This window comes from Bufo bufo, chromosome 10 (assembly GCF_905171765.1).
Source record: "Bufo bufo chromosome 10, aBufBuf1.1, whole genome shotgun sequence".
In the NCBI taxonomy this organism is placed as follows: domain Eukaryota; kingdom Metazoa; phylum Chordata; class Amphibia; order Anura; family Bufonidae; genus Bufo; species Bufo bufo.
In genome coordinates, this window is record NC_053398.1 from 93,769,040 (window position 1) to 93,792,541 (window position 23,502).

The window sequence follows — 23,502 nt, forward strand, 5'->3', positions numbered from 1 at the left end:
TTATTTTGACAGGTGTAACACTACAAAGTCACATTGCAGTGATACAAGAAATCATGTTAAAGTGACCATCCTGGGGCAGCTAGTGACAAAATAACACTGGCCACATCAGTACTTGGGGTGCAAAAGGACAAAGGAATCTGGGACAAAAATGTCTATTTACTCTTATAACTGCTTTTTTCCCCTTAAGTTTAAGACATACAGGGGAATGTATCAAGCCCTGTGCTCCATAATTCTGGCTTTAAAAAGTCACAGAACAGGGCTGCGAGATTTTGTTTGTCACTTTTTATGTTTATATTTATTTGAATTTCCCGCCCAGTTCTGCTCCCATGCGCAGCTGCTGCTCACAGGGAACGGAACCAGGAAGTCAAATGCCGGCCGGTGTTCTACCAGATCTTTATACCTTGCGAAAAGTCTATACCGGAAGTGACGCGACCGCACAGGAATCAGCTGGAGGAGGGTGTGCGCATCTGATCTCCCTGCACGAATGCACAAATCATTAGATCAAATCAGGATGAACTGCAACTGATGATTTGTGCGCGCGTGCGCACTCAGGGGTAGGGAGATCTGATGCAACGTTGTGCGCTGCAAAATCTCTATACCCCTAAGTGCGCACGCACGGTGCATGAAGTACTTCTATCTCGGCGCTGCAACGATTCTTTCCTAAGCCAGTGGATGTGCGCTTGCGCAGAGCAGCGCACACCCCCCTCCAGCTGATTTCGGTGCGGCCGCGTCACTTCCGGTATAGACTTTTCGCAAGGTATAGAGATCTGGCAGAACACAAGCGGAGGACATCCCCGGATCGCCGGCAGAAGGTGAAGGGACTCTGCAATGTTACCCCGAGCGTGATTCGGGGTTACCGCTCCTGGCAGCGAAAATTAACCCCGAGTCACACTCGGGAATACAGTCAGGGAGGTTAAGTATGCACAAACTTCATCAAAATCTTGTGATATTTAATAAATTTGGTGCAAATTCCAGCAATGCAAAACTAACTTTAAGAATTCCCCTTGTGATAAATCCCCCTTAGTGTTGTCTACTTATGGAGAACTCAGAGCTGGAAAAGTAATTTGTTTGTAATCTGCCCACTCCGAGTAAATTGTGGGCTGGCTCTCGATTCACGTGAGGGATGTTCCTGCTTTCTGGTGTTGTTGTACAGTACACTATACATAGGTTCAGTTCAACTACACGTCGTATTTTGTTCTATCAGATATAGAGGAACTAGAGTTATCCAGTGATGTCCAGAAGATCCAATCATCAAATATCTGAATTTGTTCCATTCATGAAAGCAAGACACTAGACATGATAACATACAGCAAGGGTGAAGAAATCCTGCAAAGTTGATTCAGTGGAAAAAAAAACATGAAATAGAAGCAAAGTTGCCTCTTCTTAAGGAAGAAATTCCTTCCCAACTCCAAATCTAGATGAGATCTCATCTAGAGAATGATGAGAATAACTCCCTGGACCAACGACCCTTCTCTAGATCTGTAGTAACTAGGGATCGACCGATTATAGGTTTTACCGATATTATCGGCCGATATTGAGGATTTTGAACGTTATCGGTATCGGCATCTATTTTGCCGATATTCCGATAACATATTGGGAACCCAGAACGCGCTGCTGACAGCGCGTTCTGTGTTCCCTCCGCAGCACAGGGGAGAAGGAAGCAGTGTCTCCTCCCCCTGTGATGCTGCTGCCGCTGCCGCCAATGGCAGGAGAGGAGACAAGAGGAGGGGAGGGGAGGGGCTGTGGCCGCTGCGCCACCAATGAAGATGAGTCTTTCATTAATTCATATATAGGAGGCGGGAGCTGGCTGCAGAATCACATAGCCGGCTCCCGACCTCTATGAACGGCAGCTGCGATCCGCGGTAGTTAACCCATTAGGTGCCGCGGATCGCAGCTACCGCTCATAGAGGTCGGGAGCCGGCTATGTGATTCTGCAGCCAGCTCCCGCCTCCTGTATGTGAAAGAGAGGTATCTTCATTGGTGGCGCAGTGCGCCCCCCCCCCCCCCTCAAGCCCCCTAGTATTAATCTTTGGTGGCGCAGTGCGCCCCCCACCCCCATCCCAATAGTAAAAACATTGGTGGCGCAGTGCGCCCCCCCCACCCAGTATTACTCATTGGTGGCAGTGGCCACAGGATCCCCTCTCCCCTGCTCCTCCGATAGGAGCCCCAGCTGTGTAAGCCTGGGGGCTCTGATCGGTTACCATGGCAGCCAGGACGCTATTGAAGCCCTGGCTGCCATAGTCAGCTCCATGCTGCTGTGTGCACAAAGCACAGAGCAGCAGGGACAGTGTGAGATCCTATTCACCCTGATAGAGATCTATCAGGGTGAATAGGACAAGGGTTCTAGTCCCTAAGGGGTCTAAAAGTTAGTAAAAAAAACCCCACAAAAATATTAAGTATAAATGAAAAAGATTTACAAAAAAATAAAATAATAATACACGTTAACAAAAAACATTGATTTTCAGCAGATTTGTGTAGGAAAATTTTTTTTCCCTCAAAAATAAAAATACCCAGAATATCGGTATAAATTATCGGCTATCGGCCTGAAAGTTGACAAATTATCGGTATCGGCCCTAAAAAATCAATATCGGTCGATCCCTAGTAGTAACTATAACCTGTAATGTTATTACACCCCAGAGATACATCCAGGCCCCTCTAGGACTCCTCTGGTGAGTTCACCATCACTACCTCCTCTGGCAGAGTCCCACCTATATATGAGCTGTAATTCCTTTTAATCATAAATAATAATTAATCTACTTATCGGTTATTAGAAAACACCTTGAAACACCAACTTTGAGCTATTTGAGACCACAAAATGTTCTGTGACTAACCATTTACAGCAGGCGTATAATGGCGTCATTACCTTTCCAACATATTTAGCATGTTCTTACAGCTGTTCTATTTAAAAACCACCTAAATAAAGCCACAGGCGATATACAGCCTCAATAATCCTAAGGTGTTGCTAAAAGCAGCAGACATAGCTGGGGTTTGCAATGCGGCATACTGTATGCTCTTTGGCTATTTTAACACTATTGTATTACCATATGTAATATCCACAGAAATCTCCAGCCACGTCACCTCGAGATCGGTAAATGTGGCTACACGATAACTGGCTTTTCACCTTCTACTGAAAGTGAACTGAATCCCAATAGTTCATAAACTATGGGGAAACATTAGGCCCATCACAGCAACGTTAGACAAAGAGATGGATCTACTGTCCAAAGATCATATATTATGAAATGGTAATAACTAGATAATCCATTAATCTCACTGTTCCCAGTGTTGGCCCAAAGAGGAAAATAGCTGGATACAGATTAAATCAATCAAGAGAACCTTTGTGCTAATCCAGGATCAGTCATTCCATAGAACGTTCTGTGAATAGATGTCTGCTAGTACACAAGGTCCACGGAGACCAGACTACCAAAACCACGAAATGTCTTTTACACATAACATTTCATTTTCAACAATGGGCTGTACTTTGTGGCAATTTGCAGTAAAGGGATGATAAGAGATTTCTGCACCCTCATTCGTAGCAGGATCTCACTTTTGGGCTTTACACTGGGCTTAAAGGGTTTGTCTCACTTCAGCAAGTGGCATTTATCATGTACAGAAGGTTAATACAAGGCACTTGCTAATATCCTGTTATTATCCATATTGCTTCCTTTGTTGGCTTGATTCATTTTTCCATCACATTATACTCTGCTTGTTTCCACGGTTACGACCAGCCTACAATCCATCAGTGGTCGTGCTGCGACACTACAGTAAAAAGCACCGGCTGGATTGCAGGGTGGTCGTAACCATGGAAACGAGCACTATATAAAAGTGATGGAAAAATGAATCCAGCCAGCAAAGGAAGCAATATGGATAATAAAAATACATTAGTAAGTGCCTTGTATTAACTTCCTCTACATAATAAATGCCATTTGCTGTATTGAGACAACCCCTTTAAGAAAGAGCAGTAATAGTAACTTAGTTGTAGGAGGGAATTTAAAGGACTTGACCAGAACTAATTTTTTACCTCATTTTACCCAATTCTGATTTGTGGGTTTTTGCTGTGAGAATAAAGTACAGTAAATCTTTCTCTATATGATATACCATAAAGAGGTTGTCCAGCTTTTTATACGTTTTCTCTCCCCCCCAACTCGACGGACCTGCGGCGTCAAGCATACTTGCACCTTCAGTCCACTGCTCTCTTCATCATGTTCCAGTCCCCAGATATAAACTTGTGGTGTGGATAGGGGTTACATGTGCGGCTGAAATGGCATTGACTGGCCAGGAGGGTGGTGATGTGTCCCCCAAGCGGCACGTGACCCAGTACTTGACGGGGAGGGGGTGGAGAATTTGAAAACGTAGAAATACCTGGACAACCACTTTAAATATCAGGCATGCATGTCCCACCACTGCCATCTGCTCACTATAAAAGTGATTGGAGAGATCTTCACACGTTGATCGATGGCCTCCTCTTCGTTCATTCGCCACCTGAATGCAGTCAGGCAGGGAAGAAACAAAAATGAGACGTCAATTATTTAAGTGGTTTCCATGTAGAAACTGACAGGTAGCCACACATGGATGAGTGGAGCTAATCGTCACGTGGATCCGTGGCAGTGCAAACAGCAAATCCGCAGCTCTAATCCAGGGTTCAGGATTCACTTTCAAATCAGCAGCGGAGAAATCAGCTCTGTAAACATGCCCTGAAATTTACAACCAGAGGATGAGCTGCCAGATTGGACAGGCTTCAGGAGGTCACACTAGGGACACAGAGTCTGCTCTACGGTACCTTGAGAGCAAACCTCCAAGTAAAGTGCTTAGAACTTATAAAGCTATTCATTTAGGTTAATTCTGAAGATGAAATGTCAAGTGATAAAGTAAAAAAGGGGCAAATACATCTGTTTCCTCCTCTAAAACCAAAAGCTGATTATATCATAAGCAGCAAAGTGTTTCTCATGGTATTAACTCAAGTGCTTTATTGAAATATCTGGTTTTCACTCCCATTAATGTAGAGAATTAATTCCCAATGTGTGCACCATGACTGATTAGAGCACGACAAGACACAGATTGATGCCGTGCCAACATGAGCGATGTCTGTCTACCCGACTTGCAGGAAACAAAAAGTTCACCTTGAAAGTGCGACTGTACTAGAAATTAATTGAAGCTTTACTATTATTTTACAGGTTCCAGAAAAGAGCCAGCTCACAATATAATTATAGCATTATATCTCACTGCTGGCTACTGTAGCTGCAAATACTGGAGGTGTTTGGGTGATGGATGAGCAATAATGGCCTTTCTGGGCAGAGAAAAGAAAATTAAGAGGGCTCAGTAAAGATGGCGCCAACAGAGCGTGTCGGGCGCAGGGTACAACCAATGGCGATTTGCTCCAGTAACCTAGTGATGATCATGGTTTTATCTGGAGACGAGTAGAAAGATAGAAGGCAAAAATCAATAGTATTCAGTCTGATCCTTGAAGCAGTAGAGCAGAAAGTGAACAGAAGAGGGATTACGAGGAAATAAGGAGCAGAACAAATGGGGAAGAAAGAGAGAGAAGATGGGACAGCACCTTATAAAGAAGGAACGCACTATGTAGAGAAAATAAGGACAGTAACGTGGGCAAAAGAACCACCAAGTAAGAGGCAATGCCAATAAACCAATGTACAAAGTTACTAGAATGAAGGAAGCAGCTTTATTAAGGCAGAAAGTAGGAGCGAGTGATCCGGTCTCATCATTCTGCTCTTATCATACACTTTAAATAATGCAGCGAGAGGTGGAGAGAGGGCATCATTATGGAACCTGGATGTTGCATGGGGTGCTGACTTGCAGACTAGAAACCCAATGAATTATTTAGATCTCCAAGCAGAACTGCAATTATTTCTGAATTAATAATTACCCTGCACAATTCATCTATGTGAGCAGCTAAAGGATGGTTCCAGACATTAAGATGCATAGTACAAGTGCACTAAACGCTCCAAGACAGCAAACGAAGATTCAGTATATTAACAAAAGCTTAAAGGGGTTGTCCAACACTGGCATTGTTTTTAAATACTACCCCCACCATGCCGGCCTGTGAAGGGAAGAATATGTACCTGCTCCCAACTGTTCTGGCTCCATGGCTCCCTGGCCCTCTTCTGGTCCCCACATGAAAACTTCTTCACGTGCACTGCTGCCGCATTCTGTCCCGCTGCAGTGGTATCACATCCCTCTTGTGTCACGTGACCCACTGACATGACGCAAAGGGAACATGTCACCGCAGTAGCAGTAGGAGAGAGAAGGAGTCAGAACCCAGTGGCTGGAAGCAGGCAAGTATGCTTCCCTCCCCAGGTCTAGCCATTTGGGGGACTCTGCTTCTATAAGACCCACAAAGATGAAAAATTTTATTAATTATTTATTTATATTTTTCCAGAAGGAACAACAGAGAAGCACAATGTAGAGTGCTAAGAAAAGATGATAAAACATAGTTATTTAATAGGGAATACAAACATGTCGTATTCAGGAGAGGTAACAGGTCCTCTCTGACATGGGATATACGAGAGGTCACCACTGTACCCAGGAAAGCAAACATTGGCGTGGAGGACCAAAGCAGTATGCAGGAACTCGGCGGAGAAAAATGGTAAGTATCACATCTTTTATTTGAACACATTTATTGTTGCAGCAAGTCAATTACAACTCAGACAATCCCTTAACCTATATGTATTCTGGAAGTTAAAGCCGGACTGTCGCAGTTCTATTAAACTCATATGAAAGCGCCAGTAAAATAAGACCTTAGGGCTCAATACACAACTGGATTTTTTGTAGACCTTATTTTTGCCAAAAACGGAAGTCCATTAAAAATTAGGCATGAAAAGCTTTCCTTTTGTGCATGAAACATTGACTTTAAATTCAGCTGGATAAGTACAACCTGTCGGTATGAGAGTAATTCCCTAGGAATGAAATACAGTACTTGTGCAAATGACTTCAGATTACGGTGATCTGCCAGGTGAATGTAGGTTTAGGTGTAGGACCACAGTGGAGGAGGTGTCATTAACAAACAATTTCCAGCTTGTGTCTTGTCCTTCATTCTAGTAAATATGGGTGAGAGGTGAGCTCCGAGGCAGGCACGGATGACTTCTGTAATCTCTAGATAATACGGTTTTACAGGGCTGATAAAGCAGAGGTCGGAGCTTCCATACAGCTTCTGCTCTCTGCTCTGCATTATCAGGCCGTCCTGCAGTCTATAACACAGACTCCATGTGAAGCAATCGGATAGGAGCCAATTTAATTTCCCTACTGATCGCCCCCTAGACAGAACAAGCCATTAAAAAGTATTAAAGTCATTTAGGAATTTATCCATATTAACGTGTTTTTGGAATAATTGCAGAAGAACCTCTTTACAGGGGGGCAGGTAAGAGAGAAGGCAGTATGCATTTTCTGTTTCAGGAGCCCGGCTGTGTGCCAACCAAATTTAGCAAGCAAATACTGGGAATTATATAGGCATATCACTATATATACAGTATCTCACAAAAGTAAGTACACTCCTCATATTTTTGAAAATATTTTATTATATCTTTTCATGGGACAACACTGAAAATCTGACACTTTGATACAATGTAAATTAGTCACTGTACAGCTTGTATAACTGTGTAAATTTGGTGTGCCCTCAAAATAACTCAACATACAGCCATTAATGTCTAAACAGCTGGCTTCACGTACCGGGGACCAGTCCGGCCCACCGCGTCACGTGACAAGGGTTGCCCAACCCCTTCAGGCCGATTCACTCACGCAACCACGCGCTGTTACGCCCTGCGCCGGGCCGTAACTCGAGCATAAATCGCTACCTGAAGCCTGCAAGCACACCCACGCAATAACCCAAAACTTTTGCCGCCACCACCTGCCCGTTATAAGGTCGACCGGACACCCCTGAGTGCTCCACTCGCAAGCAGACACACACACACACACACTGTAGTAAGCCTCACGGAAAAAAAAACATACAGCCTCAGACTGCACACACACTCTTCATGGAGCTAATAGGCTCTTAAGGTTACAAGACAAACCATCAAACTTTTAGGTTTAATGTATAAAAAATAGACAGTACTTGGTTACAAAAAATGATTAACAAGAGACATACATAAATGGCAAACAATTGTAAAATAAAAAAGGAGAACACAAAGAAAGTTCTAATACTTAACATTTGTGTGGTAAAAGTCCTTTCCTCCCAGGAGATTGGGCAGAGTAATGGTGCACAAACCAATTCGATTGGATCTCCCCCTTTGTGACACCCAAAAATTCAGGGATTGCATTTTTATGCCTTTCCTCCAGGGGAAGGCCTGAGGGGGAGTCTCACTCCCACCTCTGTCTCAGCCCCTCTGGGCCAAGCTACATTACCCATGCAGCCGGCCCCCTGGCCAACTAGGGAACAGGTATGAAAATATCAAAAAGATAGTTTCCCAATTGCCCTGGTCAAGATACAGGCCCCAGCCCTTCTTCATAATTCATATGTCATCGTTCCGAGTCCTAGCATATCAAACGCTTCACGTCCAAGACGCTCGGAAGATGAGATCCTTATTTTAAGAAGATGAAGGCAAGTTGATATGCCATGTCTGGTGTCCATGCGATGCCCCATCATACCAGAGATGATGAGCTAGATTTTGGGGACATCCGATCCCTCCTGAACAAGTTATGAAGGATTACGAATTATGTTCATGCTCTGGTTAGGAAGCCCCCATGATGACTCAAGGCGCCGGAGAGTCTGCTGTCCCCTGTCCCGAGTGTGACCAGCAAACGGGCCCATCCTCGTTAGCATCTCTGTGCCAACTACCCCTCGGGGAGCAGGCTGCTGTTTTCCCAGGTACGAGGCAGACATCTCGGCTCTTCATGCAGCCTTTAACTAATTCATAAATCCATTACCCCCAACATGGCTGCTGGCCTTGTAATACAAATACATAAATACCCACTGTATACATGTAAATCAGACCGCAATATGTTACACTATGACATATAACTATAAAACATATAATATGACAGCAACCATTATAATGACTAGGGATAAGGTGGTCCTTATTCCTGACGGCTGCAACAAAAGTGAAAATGGCCAAAGTGTCAATATTTTATGTGGCCATCATTATTTTCCTGCACTGCCTTAATCCTTGCGCTCCTTCACCTTCTGCTTGAGGATGCCCCACAGATGCTCAATAGGGTTTAGGTCTGGAGACATGCTTGGCCAGTCTAGCCCCTTTACCCTCCGTTTCTTTAGCAATGCAGTGGAGGTATGTTTGGGGTCGTTAGCATGTTGGAATACTGCCCTGCGGCCCAGTTTCCCAAGGATGGTGATCATGCTCTGCTTCAGTATGTCACAGTACATGTTGGCATTCACGGTTCCCTCAAAGAACTGTAACTTCCCACAGCTGGCAGCATTTATGCAGCCCCAAACCATGACACTCCCACCACTATGCTTGACTGTAGGCAAGACACACTTGTCTTTGTATTCCTCACTCGGTTGCCGTCATACACGCTTGACACAATCTGAACCAAATAAGTTTATCTTGGCCTCATCAGACCACAGGACATGGTTCCAGTAATCCATGTCCTTCGTCTGGTTATCTTCAGCAAACTGTTTGTAGGCTTTCTTGTGCATCATCTTTAGAAGAGGCTTCTTTCTGGGTCGACAGCCATGCAAACTAATATGATGCAGTGTGCAGCATATGGTCTGAGCACTGACAGGCTGACCCCCCACCCCTTTAACCTCTGCAGCAATGCTGGCAGCACTCATATGTTTATTTTGAAAAGACAACCTCTGGATATGACACTGAGCATGTGCACTCAACTTCTTTGGTTGACCATGGCAAGTCCTGTTCTTAGTGGAAGCTCTCTTGTTAAACCGCTGTATGGTCTTTGCCACAGTGCTGCAGCTCAGTTTCAGGGTGTTGGCAATCTTCTTATAGCCTAGGTCAACTTTATGTAAAGCAACAATTCTTTTTTTCAGCTCCTCAGAGAGTTCTTTGCCATGAGGAGCCATGTTGAACTTCCAGTCACCAGTATGAGTGTGAGAGCAATAACACTAAATTAAACACACCTGAGACACTAATGAGTCACATGACACCAGGGAGAGAAAATGGCTAATTGGGCACAATTTGGCCATTTTCACTTAGGGTTGTACTCACTTTTGTTGCCAGCGGTTTAGACATTAATGGCTGTGTGTTGAGTTATTTTGATTTACACTGTTATACAAGCTGTACACTGACTACATTGTATCAAAGTGTCATATCTTCAATGTTGTCCCATGAAAATATATAAGAAAATACTGTATTTACAAAAATGCGAGGGGTGTACTCACTTTTGTGAGATACTATAGGTACATCATCCCCTATACAAACTGTAATCCCAATTAAAAATGATCAATCTTTTCAACCTAATATAATGCATCGAGTAAGTTTGTGTTCAGAAAGGCAGTGTAAAATGTAAACTTTTGTTGTGTCTGTGAGTGTTGAGACTTGAGATATGGTGATCCAGCAGCTAGTAAACTACTAATTAATAAACAGTCTAATTAGTATTAGTATATGCAGCACCCACTTCACTCTGCTGTATCTTGGGTTGTATAGTGCATATATCATAACCACGGTCTTGTTTTAAAGCTTAGATTCTTGGCTATGAAACAAAAGGATAGAACCCTCACTAGAAAGGATATATCTTATACATATCTGACTACTGAAGCATTCTTAAAATATTTTAGAGTTAAACAAAAATAAGAAAGGAAAGGCAGAAAAGGGGAAAGCTCTACACCATGAAAGTGGAAAATTCCTAAAACGAGTATAAGCTAAGACAATTTCTTAGAATAAATTCTATAGATAGCTGTGTCCTATTTTCAATGGCGTATATCCTTAATATTGTCACATTTCAGAAGTACTCTGTGACGCCACTGAGCTGCTACCTCTGCTATAATGCACTTTTATTAAACGACCTTTCATCATAAATGTGACTGTGTGAAGAAGCCTTCATGATTCAAAACTGATTTTTGATCTGTCCCCTTTCTTAAAATATCTAGCTATCACCTTTCTGCATTTTAATCTAACTGCTTTCCTACAGAAGGCCAGTCCCATGGGTTTCAATACTACTTAGTAGCCTTGTCGTCACTGCAAAAAGAAAGATAAAATAAAATGATATCTGAGCTGGGTGCTAGGACAGTCCTACCTTCACTCCACGGATTCGGAACTCTGCCAGTGCTCTGCTCATTTTGGTCGCTGCCACTTGGTGATCTTTCCCGTGTGCAATGACCTTGACAAGAAGAGAGTCATAGTGCGGGGATATCACAGCTCCTTGGAAGGCCGATGCACTGTCCAATCGGATGCCCATACCCTCGCCGCTCCGGAAGACCTGTGACAGGAAGAATGAGATCAGTAAGTAAAATATTCGATGGAGACTATGGGAGAACATCAGGCTTATCAAGTAACTAAAATAACTGCTGATCCGAACAACTTTAGGGGGAACAGGTATTGAACAGAATGTGCTAAATGCAAAAAAGGAAGCATTTTGCCAAGGCCAATAAAACCGAAATATGGTATCAATAAAAAAAAGCTAACTTTCATGTGAAATATACTAGAGATCATCCGTACAAGAAAAAAAAACAGATTAAGAGAAATCATATCCTGTTAAAAAGAGGCTGCCGATCTAGGCAAACCGATTACAATCCCTTCAGGTGACTCCTAGGTGCCATAAAAGACAGCTGGCACCAAGTAGTCTGAGAGCAGATGGGCAGTATGAACGATTTCAAATGGCTAAATTTCAGAGATGGAACATATTCAGTAATAAGAGAATATTCAAGAACTGCTATGCATGTACCTCACTAATGGCAAACTTCCCTTCAAAACTGGAGCTAGACACAATGGGGGTCATTTATAACGCTGAAAAACACCTATATAAGGCTTATTTCAGGTGCAGATTGAGGCGCAGCGGTTAGTTGCGCTGCTATCTGCGACTAAAAAAGAGGGTGCGGTGTGAGCGGGGAAGGCGTAGAAAAAAGTCTAAATGTAAGACAGTAAGGAAGCTATCTTACAATTAGAACTGCCGGCGCCTCTTCATAACTCCGGAGGATCCACCACCAGCTTAGCGCTTTATTAAGACTGGTGTCTAAAATGCTGGTCTTAATAAATGTGCCCCTAACAGATATACTCAGGTAGTTGTTTACCTCATGTACATCTTCCCCATATTTATTTATTTTTTTGTTTGGACTCTCCTGACCCCTTTTTACCATGTAAACCATCCCTCTGGTTTCTTTCCATCCTGTACGTGGCACTTCCTGTTGCTGTCTCCAACCAAACCCATGATGCACTTCTCCTTTCTCTGCCACAGCTCCAGCACAGCCTCTAACAACACCCAACTAGTTTATAGCCCCTCCCACCAGCTAGTTACATAGACACTCCCCTGTCACTGCCCCGCCCCCATGGACATAATGTGGAAGGAAATAAGAAAGAGCTGCATGGACATAGTCGTGTGATCACAGCCCAGAACAGAAGAGAGGAGCAATAAAAGGTAAAAGAAATACCGGTACATTACAAAATTACAGTTGCCTTCATAAGTGATTATTTTAAAGGATTTTGAAGCAAACCCCTTTAAGTCGCCAAAGCTACCTGTCCACTTAAATTTTAGATAGATCAGTGTTCAGGCGATTCAAAAATGGAGAAAATAGATGTTATTTCACTGAACAAGCGAATTTGGGAATCTGTCCACATGAGGTTATACAGATCTAAAGCAGTTTGTCAAAGCCGCATACTTTAAAAACACATGATTTATGGATCCTACAGCGAAGGCTTTTCAAGTGCTGTTAAGGCTGGAGAACAATGACAAGAGAGAATTAAAAAGCGAAGCACAGACAACAGCCGATTAAACACTCGGATGATGGTTTTATCTGATCTAGAGGCCTCACAAACCACTTTTCAGCATGTTGCGCAGTCTTATTAACTATCTTCAGAAACCTGGTGCTCCGACCTATAATGCCAGAACCCCCCTCCCCAACACACATGGTATGTGCCATAATACTGTCCAGGCATACACTTGAATACGTGTTAATTGTGTATGCAAATCTAATCTGTTACCATAGCAATGTCTTAAAACGGCACCACACATCCTGTGACACTTCTATAGTCTCGCTTTTAATAGGCTAGATACACTTTTTATGCATTCTTATGGTTACACAAGTCTGGTCTTCTTTGATAACTCGATTAATTAGGATGTCATTCAAAATGGTCCAAATACACTAAAATACAGTATATCACGAAAAATACAAAAGATGTCCAACCCTGCTGACTTTTCAGGTCTGTGGTGGTACATGCTCTGCACTGTTGATCCCTATGGATGCAGGTAAATGTATACCCTTGATAGGTCAACAGAATTATCTGGGGAACATACATTCATACAGTATAAAACACGGCCATGTTTCATTGGGCCAAAACTAGTACTGGCCTCAATCCTCAAATCACATGTGCTTAGAACACGATTACATCCTTTCCTTTCATCACCCACCTGCTAACCTGGGCTGGTCGGTGATATTCACGTTGGTCAAGGATGGGTTTTTGGCACACATCCATAGAGCTCGATTCACCCAACAAAGAACATGATGGTCTCATTTTGTTGGTGTGGTATCTCTATCCTTTTTTATCAATTGTATGGAAATGCAGAGCAGACTGCACTTCTCCTATATGGAAGGTCACCACACAGTATACATTTTGGAGTCAATGGGCGACATATGCCACTATACCTGCATATCCAGAGTCATACATCAGAAGCTTCTGTCAGAGGTAAGAGGTATACCAAAGGCTAAAATAGCTTGTGCATAGAGCCATAAAGGTCAAAATGTATCCCCCATCTAGAGGATAGGGAATAAGTATCTGATCTGTGGAGGCGCAACCCCTGTGACCCACAACAATCTCATATAGAATGCCCTAATATCATCTTGATCTAAAACACCCTTAGATAAAACACTCCCATAATATCCATCATCATACAAAATGCCCTTATATAATATCCATTGTTTATACCCCATTATATATTGAGTCACAAAACGTGTATTACCCATAATATACTGCCTCACATACCATGTGTATACCCCACTATATACTGCCTCACATACCATGTGTATACCCCACTATATACTGCCTCACATACCATGTGTATACCCCACTATACACTGCCTCACATACCATGTGTATACCCCACTATACACTGCCTCACATACCATGTGTATACCCCACTATATACTGCCTCACATACCATGTGTATACCCCACTATATACTGCCTCACATACCATGTGTATACCCCACTATACACTGCCTCACATACCATGTGTATACCCCACTATATACTGCCTCACATACCATGTATATACCCCACTACACTGCCTCACATACCATGTGTATACCCCACTATACACTGCCTCACATACCATGTGTATACCCCACTATATACTGCCTCACATACCATGTGTATACCCCACTATATACTGCTTCACATACCATGTGTATACCCCACTATACACTGCCTCACATACCATGTGTAAACCCCACTATATACTGCTTCACATACCATGTGTATACCCCACTATACACTGCCTCACATACCATGTGTATACCTCACTATACACTGCCTCACATACCATATGTATACCCCACTATATACTGCCTCACATACCATGTGTATACCCCACTATATACTGCCTCACATACCATGTGTATACCTCACTATACACTGCCTCACATACCATGTGTATACCCCACTATACACTGCCTCACATACCATGTGTATACCCCACTATATACTGCCTCACATAACATGTGTATACCTCACTATACACTGCCTCACACACCATGTGTATACCCCACTATACACTGCCTCACATACCATGTGTATACCCTACTATATACTGCCTCACATACCATGTGTATACCCTACTATATACTGCCTCACATACCATGTGTATACCCTACTATATACTGCCTCACATACCATGTGTATACCCCACTATATACTGCCTCACATATCATTTGTATACCCCATTATATAGTGCCTCAATAATGAGTATACCCCATTGTATACTGCCTCACATACCATGTGTATACCTCACTATATACTGCCTCACATACCATGTGTATACCCCATTATATACTGCCTCACATACCATGTGTATACCCCACTATACACTGCCTCACACACCATGTGTATACCCCACTATACACTGCCTCACATACCATGTGTATACCCTACTATATACTGCCTCACATACCATGTGTATACCCCACTATATACTGCCTCACATATCATTTGTATACCCCATTATATACTGCCTCACATAACATGTGTATACCCCATTATATGATGCCTCTAATAATGTGTATACCTCACTATATACTGCCTCACATATCATTTGTACACCCCATTATATAGTGCCTCAATAATGAGTATACCCCATTGTATACTGCCTCACATAACATAGTCCTGAGACCCTACAGGGAGGCGTGTGACCCCTTCTTGCTTCTCTCACCCTCGGTCAGTCACTAGAATGACATCTTGCTCTATGACCGGCTGAGTGTGAGGACACAAGCTATTCACTCACAGCTGGATTGGCTCAGCAGCTAACGAATCGCTTACTTCAGCCTCCAGTCACACAGCGGACTGCCAGGCCGCCTCTGGTGACCGAGTGTGAGAGCCAGCCTCCGTTTGTGGCTACGGTGCATGTCAGACAGTGCAATGCCGCTGCCTGAGCTCGCCAAGCCACAGAAAAGGAGGACTCCAGGGCATCTGTCCAGGCCTTGCGCCGGATGGAGGACTGGTAGCCGAAAAAGCAGACACCATATGTCCAGCACCTATGTGGAGAAGACTGTTCACCTGACCCCTGCCCGATGCGGTTGGCTGGGATATGCCATAAATGTGTAAGGTGGGAAACCCCTTTAAAGGCACTAACTTCAACATGAAAACTGTCCTCCTAGTTCCTATAATCTAGCCTAGTATTCATATAATTGGTGCTAATGTAGTAAATATACGGTATTAACCCTATCTTGTTTCACCAGGTGAACGGCTGGATAGGGTTAAACAAGGTTTAAAAAGTTGCCCGTTTCCCCTCATGAGTGCTCCATGGTAATTGAATGGCCATTCATGTAATACATGGATGAGCAACGTCCACCAGAGAGCTGCTCTTCTCTGGCTTACAGAAGGGGCCCCTAACAGAACATACAGTTGCAAGAAAAAGTATGTGAACCCTTTGGAATGATATGGATTTTTGCACAAATTGGTCGTAAAATGTGATCTGATCTTCATCTAAGTCACAACAATAGACAATCACAGTCTGCTTAAACTAATAACACACAAAGAATTAAATGTTACAATGTTTTTATTGAACACACCATGTAAAAAATCACAGTGCAGGTGGAAAAAGTATGTGAACCCTTGGATTTAATAACTGGTTGAACCTCCTTTGGCAGCAATAACTTCAACCAAACGTTTCCTGTAGTTGCAGATCAGACGTGCACAACGGCCAGGAGTAATTCTTGACTATTCCTCTTTACAGAACTGTTTCAGTTCAGCAATATTCTTTGGATGTCTGGTGTGAATCGCTTTCTTGAGGTCATGCCACAGCATCTCAATCAGGTTGAGGTCAGGACTCTGACTGGGCAACTCCAGAAGGCGTATTTTCTTCTGTTTAAGCCATTCTGTTGTTGATTTACTTTTATGCTTTGGGTCGTTGTCCTGTTGCAACACCCTTCTTCTGTTGAGCTTCAGCTGGTGGACAGATGGCCTTAAAGAGGACCTTTCACTACTGTACAAACTAAAAACTAACTATATCAGTGGGCAGAGCGGCGCCCAGGGGTCCCCCTGCACTTACTAGTATGTCTGGGCGCCGCTCGGTTTGCCCGGTATAGGCTCCGGTGTCTGCGCTCCCTCTGTTGTACTGGACTGATTTTTTTGTATGAGGAGTGTCCCTTGCTGCAGCGCTGGCCAATCGCAGCGCACAGCTCATAGCCTGGCTATGAGCTGTGCGCTGCGATTGGCCAGCTCTGCAGCAAGGCACACACCTCATACAAAAAAATCAGTCCAGTACAACAGAGGGGGCGCAGACACCGGAGCCTATACCGGGCGAACGGAGCGGCGCCCAGACATACTAGTAAGTGCAGGTGGACCCCTGGGCGCCGCTCTGCCCACTGATATAGTTAGTTTTTAGTTTGTACAGTAGTGAAAGGTCCTCTTTAAGTTCTCCTTAAAAATGTCTTGATAAACTTGGGAATTCATTTTTCCTTCGATGATAGCAATCCGTCCAGGCCCTGACGCAGCAAAGCAGCCCCAAACCATGATGCCCCCACCACCATACTTCACAGTTGGGATGAGGTTTTGATGTTGGTGTGCTGTCCCTCTTTTTCTCCACACATAGTGTTGTTTGTTTCTTCCAAACAACTCAATTTTGGTTTCATCTGTCCACAGAATATTTTGCCAGTACTGCTGTGGAACATCCAGGTGCTCTTGTGCAAACTGTAAACATGCAGCAATGTTTTTTTTGGACAGCAGTGGCTTCCTCTGTGGTATCCTCCCATGAAATCCATTCTTGTTTAGTGTTTTACGTATCATAGATTCGCTAACAGGGATGTTAGCATATGCCAGAGACTTTTGTAAGTCTTTAGCTGACACTCTAGGATTCTTCTTCACCTCATTGAGCAGTCTGCGCTGTGCTCTTGCAGTCATCTTTACAGGACGGCCACTGCTAGGGAGAGTAGCAGCAGTGCTGAACTTTCTTCATTTATAGACAATTTGTCTTACCGTGGACTGATGAACAGCAAGGCTTTTGGAGATACTTTTATAACCCTTTCCAGCTTTAAACAAGTCAACAATTCTTAATCGTAGGTCTTCTGAGAGCTTTTTTGTGTGAGGCATCATTCACATCAGGCAATGCTTCTTGTGAAAAGCAAACCCAGAACTGGTGTGTGTTTTTTATAGGGCAGCTGTAACCAACACCTCCAATCTCATCTCATTGATTGGACTCCAGTTGGCTGACACCTCACTCCATTTAGCTCTTGGAGATGTCATTAATCTAGGGGTTCACATACTTTTTCCACCTGCACTGTGAATGTTTACATGGTGTGTTCAATAAAAACATGGTAACATTTAATTCTTTGTGTTATTAGTTTAAGCAGACTGTGATTGTATATTGTTGTGACTTAGGTGAAGATCAGATCACATTTTATGACCAATTTGTGCAGAAATCCATATCATTCCAAAGGGTTAACATACTTTTTCTTGCAACTGTATAGAATAGGGTTTGTCCTAATGAGACAGCCCTATTAAAGGGTTTATACGGGAAGTTGATATTGATAACCTAACCTCATAATAGGTCATCAGATCAGTGGGTGTCTAACTCCTGGCTCACCCACCGATCAGCTGTTTAAAGAGACTGCTACGCTCACTGGAGCTCTGGAGAACATGATGTCACTCTGGTCTAGGAAGAGGCATAAGGACTCATGGAGCACCGGCCTCTTCCAACAACTGATTGGCAGGCATCCTGGGAGTCAAACCCCTCCTGTTCGGATATTGATGACCTATCCTGAGAACAGGTATCAATATCAAATTCCCGGATAACCTCTATAAAGAAACCATCACTTTTCTGAACCCCTCCTCCCATATAGTCTACAAAGAAAAAAGTCTAGTAGCCCGTCTTGAAGCAATGAAACAGAACGGAGCTGGCGTGGATTCATTTTACCTTCCAGAAGCAAATCCTCAAATAAACGGAGGAGACACTTTGGTGCATTAGGCTCACATCTGTCGAAATGTGTTAATCATTCCAAACTACATTGTATAGAACAAACATGCATCTTGCTCCTTATTTGTACAATGTTTTTAGTGCAAAATGTTGAAATCTGGTTGAAGCCTGGAAAGATTAGTTTATCGAATGATTATGCAGCACAATGACGGAGCCTTACAATAATGTACAATCACAAGATGGAGGGAAATAAGGCGCTGTCTACACTTCTCTATTCATGATGACTTCTTTATATATCAAACAAGTTCTGCCTGACATATTCAATAAAAAAAAATAAAAAAATAAAAGATGGTAAATGTAATGACACACATATCTCTATGGCTCTGTGTGGTTGTTTTGTATGAGACATGTTCACATCCAGTGGTTTCATACAGTTTAATTGTACTAATAAAAAACAAACTCCATAGAGTTAAAGGGAACCTGTCACCGGGATTTTGTGTATAGAGCTGAGGACATGGGTTTCTACGTAGATGGCCGCTAGCACATCCGCAATACCCAGTCCCCATAGCTCTGTGTGCTTTTATTGTGTAAAAAAAACCATTTGATACATATGCAAATTAACCTGAGATGTGTCCTGTACGTGAGATGAGTCAGGGACAGGACTCATCTCAGGTTAATTTGCATATGTATCAAATCAGTTTTTTTTATACAGAGTGGGCCATTTATATGGATACACCTTAATAAAATGGGAATGGTTGGTGATATTAACTTCCTGTTTGTGGCACATTAGTATATGTGAGAGGGGAAACTTTTCAAGATGGGTGGTGACCATGGCGGCCATTTTGAAGTCGGCCATTTTGAATCCAACTTTTGTTTTTTCAATAGGAAGAGGGTCATGTGACACATCAAACTTATTGGGAATTTCACAAGAAAAACAATGGTGTGCTTTGTTTTAACGTAACTTTATTCTTTCATGAGTTATTTACAAGTTTCTCTTTGTTTACAGCCATTGACATGTCGCCGAGGTTAACACATGAGGAGCGGATAGAAATTGTGTTGATGTCTGGTGAACGCAGTAACCGGGTCATTGCAGCAGATTTCAATGCAAGACACCCTACGAGACCACCCATCTCCCATGCTACAGTTAGCAAACTGCTTGCTAAGTTTCGTGAAACTGGTTCAGTGTTGGATTTGCCAAAATGTGGACGCATGAAATCTGTATCTAATGAAGAAACATCAGTGGCTGTCCTAGCTTCATTCAGCAAGAGCCCACAGCGTAGCACTCGCCGCATGTCACTCAAGAGTGGCATTAGTCGAACATCCCTTCGGCGGATATTAGCTACTCACAAATGGCACCCTTACAAACTCCAGCTACTGCAGCATCTCAACGAGGATGACCCAAATAGGCACACTGAATTTGCAGAATGGGCAAAACAAAAATTGGAACAGGACCCTCAGTTTACGCAGAAAATTTTATTCAGTGATGAGGCAAACTTTTATGTGAATGGTGAAGTTAACAAACAAAACCACCGCTATTGGTCTGACACTAACCCACATTGGATAGATCCCTCCAAGACTGTTGGAACAAAAAAATTTATGGTATGGTGTGGTATATGGGGTACAAAGATAGTGGGGCCATTCTTCATCAATGGAAACTTCAAGGCCACTGGATATGCGAAATTGCTACATGATGATGTGTTTCCCTCTTTATGCACTGAAGCTGGCACGTTCCCTGAGTTTTTCCAGCAAGGTGGTGCACCACCACATTATGGGTGTCAGGTCCGAGCATTCCTAGATGAACAGTTTCCTGGAAAGTGGATTAGTCGTCGTGGGCCAGTTGAATGGCCCCCAAGGTCTCCCGATCTGACCCCCTTAGACTTTTATCTTTGGGGTCATCTGAAGACAATTGTCTATGCTGTGAAGATACGAGATGTGCAAACTACGGATACTGGAAGCCTGTGCTAGCATTTCTCCTGCGGTGTTGCTATCAGTGTGTGAAGAGTGGGAGAAGAGGGTTGCATTGACAATCCAACACAATGGGCAGCACATTGAACACATTTTATAAGTGGTCAGAAACTTGTAAATAACTCATGAAAGAATAAAGTTACGTTAAAACCAAGCAAACCATTGTTTTTCTTGTGAAATACCCAATAAGTTTTATGTGTCACATGACCCTCTTCCTATTGAAAAAACAAAAGTTGGATTCAAAATGGCCGACTTCAAAATTGCCACCATGGTCACCACCCATCTTGAAAAGTTTCCCCCCCTCACATATACTAATGTGCCACAAACAGGAAGTTAATATCACCAACCATTCCCATTTTATTAAGGTGTATCCATATAAATGGCCCACCCTGTACAATAAAAGCACACAGAGCTATGTGGACTGGGTATTGCGGATGTGCTAGCGGCTATCTAGCAACCCATGTCCTCAGCTCTATACCCAAAATCCCGGTGACAGGTTCCCTTTAAAGAAAACAAAAGGAGATATTAGACACAGCCTAAAAATGAAGGCTTGACTGGGATCAAGCTAAAGGTCCCTGCATCTGTGACTCAGAGGTACAGTAGCAGCCAATTGACTAAATGATGGCTCTACAGGGTTCAAGGGGTTTTGCGAGACTTTGATACTGGCGACCAATCTGATCGGTGGGAAGCGGAGCTCACAGTAGCGCTTCAGCCTGCTCTCAGATTTTCCTAGGCTACTGACATCACGTTCATCGCTCACATGGCCTAGGAGCAGCTCAGCCCTATTGAAGTGAATGGAGCTGAGATGCGATACCAAACAGAGCTGCTACTGTGAGCCCGATGCCTCCTCAAACAGCTATTAGATACTGCTGACCTATCCAGAGAATAGGTCATAAAAAGATACCACACATACATTACATAGACTATATGTTATATACAAATACATACATTATATATACACACTGTATGCTACATACATCATATATATATTATATACACAAAAAACACACGCATTGTATATACAGTATGCTATATACATAACTCATATTTAATATACACACAATCATCATATATACTGTACGCTATGTACATACAAAGAAATAAGGCTACTTTCACACGCACGTTTTGGCTTTCCATTTGTGAGATCAGTCGTGGGCTCTCACAATCGGTCCAAAACGGATCAGTTTTGCCCAAATGCATTCTGAATGGAAAAGGATCTGCTCAGAATGCATCAGTTTGCCTCCGATCACTCAGTCTCCATTCCGCTCTGGAGGCAGACAGCAAAACGCTGCTGTCCGCCTGACGAAGCGAAGCCAAACGGATCCGTCCTGGCACACAATGTAAGTCAATGGGAACGGATCAGCTTGTAATGGCTCAGTTTGAGCATGCTCAAGAATTGTCCTAACAAGCTGGACTTGGCAAACAAACTGGTAAGTATAGAAAGTTTTAATGTCTACCTATCTTTCTTTATCTCTTTCTATCTATCTGTCTATCAATCACTGGGGGGGGGGGGGGGGGAGATTATGGCACTGAGGGGGGCTGATGGCACTGAGGGGGGCTAATGACACTGAGTTGGGGCTGATGGCATGGGGGAGGGCTGATGGCACTGAAGGAGCTGATGGCACTGAGGGGGAGATTATGGCACTGAGGGGGGCTGATGGCACTGAGGGAGCTGATGGCACTGAGGGAGCTGATGGCAGTGAGGGGGCTGATGGCAGTGAGGGGGCTGAATGGCATTGGGGGGGGGCTTCAAAAACATCATCTTGGGAATAATATTTTTTTTTAGCATCTTCAAAAAGCCATATAAACCAAAAAAGTAAGTAAATTGGAAGGATTTTTTCTTTATCTAAGGACTTATCTACTTGAAAGTAAGTTCTTGAAATAAATATTTTATAAATCTGATATCTCTGTCAATGGTGCTCTAAACATGTTCATAAACTGTTTTAATCTGCATTTGGTCTTGTATTATGTCTTGTACAGATGTCTCTTCACCAGTGATGGCCAGTTCGCAGTGTTCATCGACGAACACATGCGATCTGCCATCTTCACTCCCAAGTCCGGCGATGCAGAGGTAAGTCCTTACCTGTGCCTGCGCCGCGAGCCGCTCTGAAACACATGCGGTCACCGGGAGCAGGCAGTTCAGAGAACAGCCTTCATCGGGCTGTTCTCGGAACTGCCTGCTCCCGGTGACCGCATCTGAATCGAAGCAGAGAAGCCCACCCAGAAGCGCCGTCTAATTCAGCATCCGGTAAGTATAACAAGCAACACTTGGAGTTTGGAATACTGTTTGATTCATTGCATTAATCAGTATGTGATTTATTCTAGTCTTCTTCATCATCATCTCATCCTCCGGCTCACCTGCTGGGGCCTCGGTATCACCAAGGGGAGGTGGACCGATAACAGACCAGGGCTGGCAAGAAGTATATTTATATATATATATATGCTCATTTAAAAAATATAATTATGGTTTAACATTTAATTATTTTATTTTTTTCAGGAACCTGCACCTAAAGCCGCCAGGCAGGATCCCCCAGTCTCCTCAATAGTGTGTGGGAGAGCCCGTGGCAGTCGGAGACGTGTAAGTATCGAATACGTAGATCTAATTTGCATTTGGTTTTTGGACTTACTAAATTTTGTTTTTCTTCTTCTTCCAGGGTTCCAGAGTCTCCATCAGGGAAGATGAGTTTGTTTTCCCTCACATCGATAACAAACTCCTTATCCAACTGGTGGAGGCGCATCCCGTTTATGGGACCACACTGAGTGCCACCATGCCGACCATCAGCGCACCCTGCGGCTCTGGAGGGAGATCGGTGAGGCGTTATTCACCACCTGGGGGGAT

General features: G+C 43.3%; 1 protein-coding gene and 1 long non-coding RNA gene across 3 annotated transcripts in view; one reads left to right on the top strand and one right to left on the bottom strand.

The window, feature by feature from the left end:
- Positions 1-23,502, bottom strand: part of PC (pyruvate carboxylase) — a 495,508-nt gene that overhangs the window by 69,100 nt on the left and 402,906 nt on the right. For both annotated transcript variants that reach the window (XM_040410263.1, XM_040410262.1), the window contains one exon: positions 11,155-11,337. In XM_040410263.1, the coding sequence (XP_040266197.1) occupies positions 11,155-11,337 (183 nt within the window). The remainder of the gene's footprint in view (positions 1-11,154; positions 11,338-23,502) is intronic.
- On the top strand, positions 799-22,885 carry LOC120980899. The gene is made up of 3 exons (XR_005774587.1): positions 799-917; positions 11,683-11,696; positions 22,874-22,885. It is a non-coding gene; the product is annotated as an uncharacterized LOC120980899 (long non-coding RNA).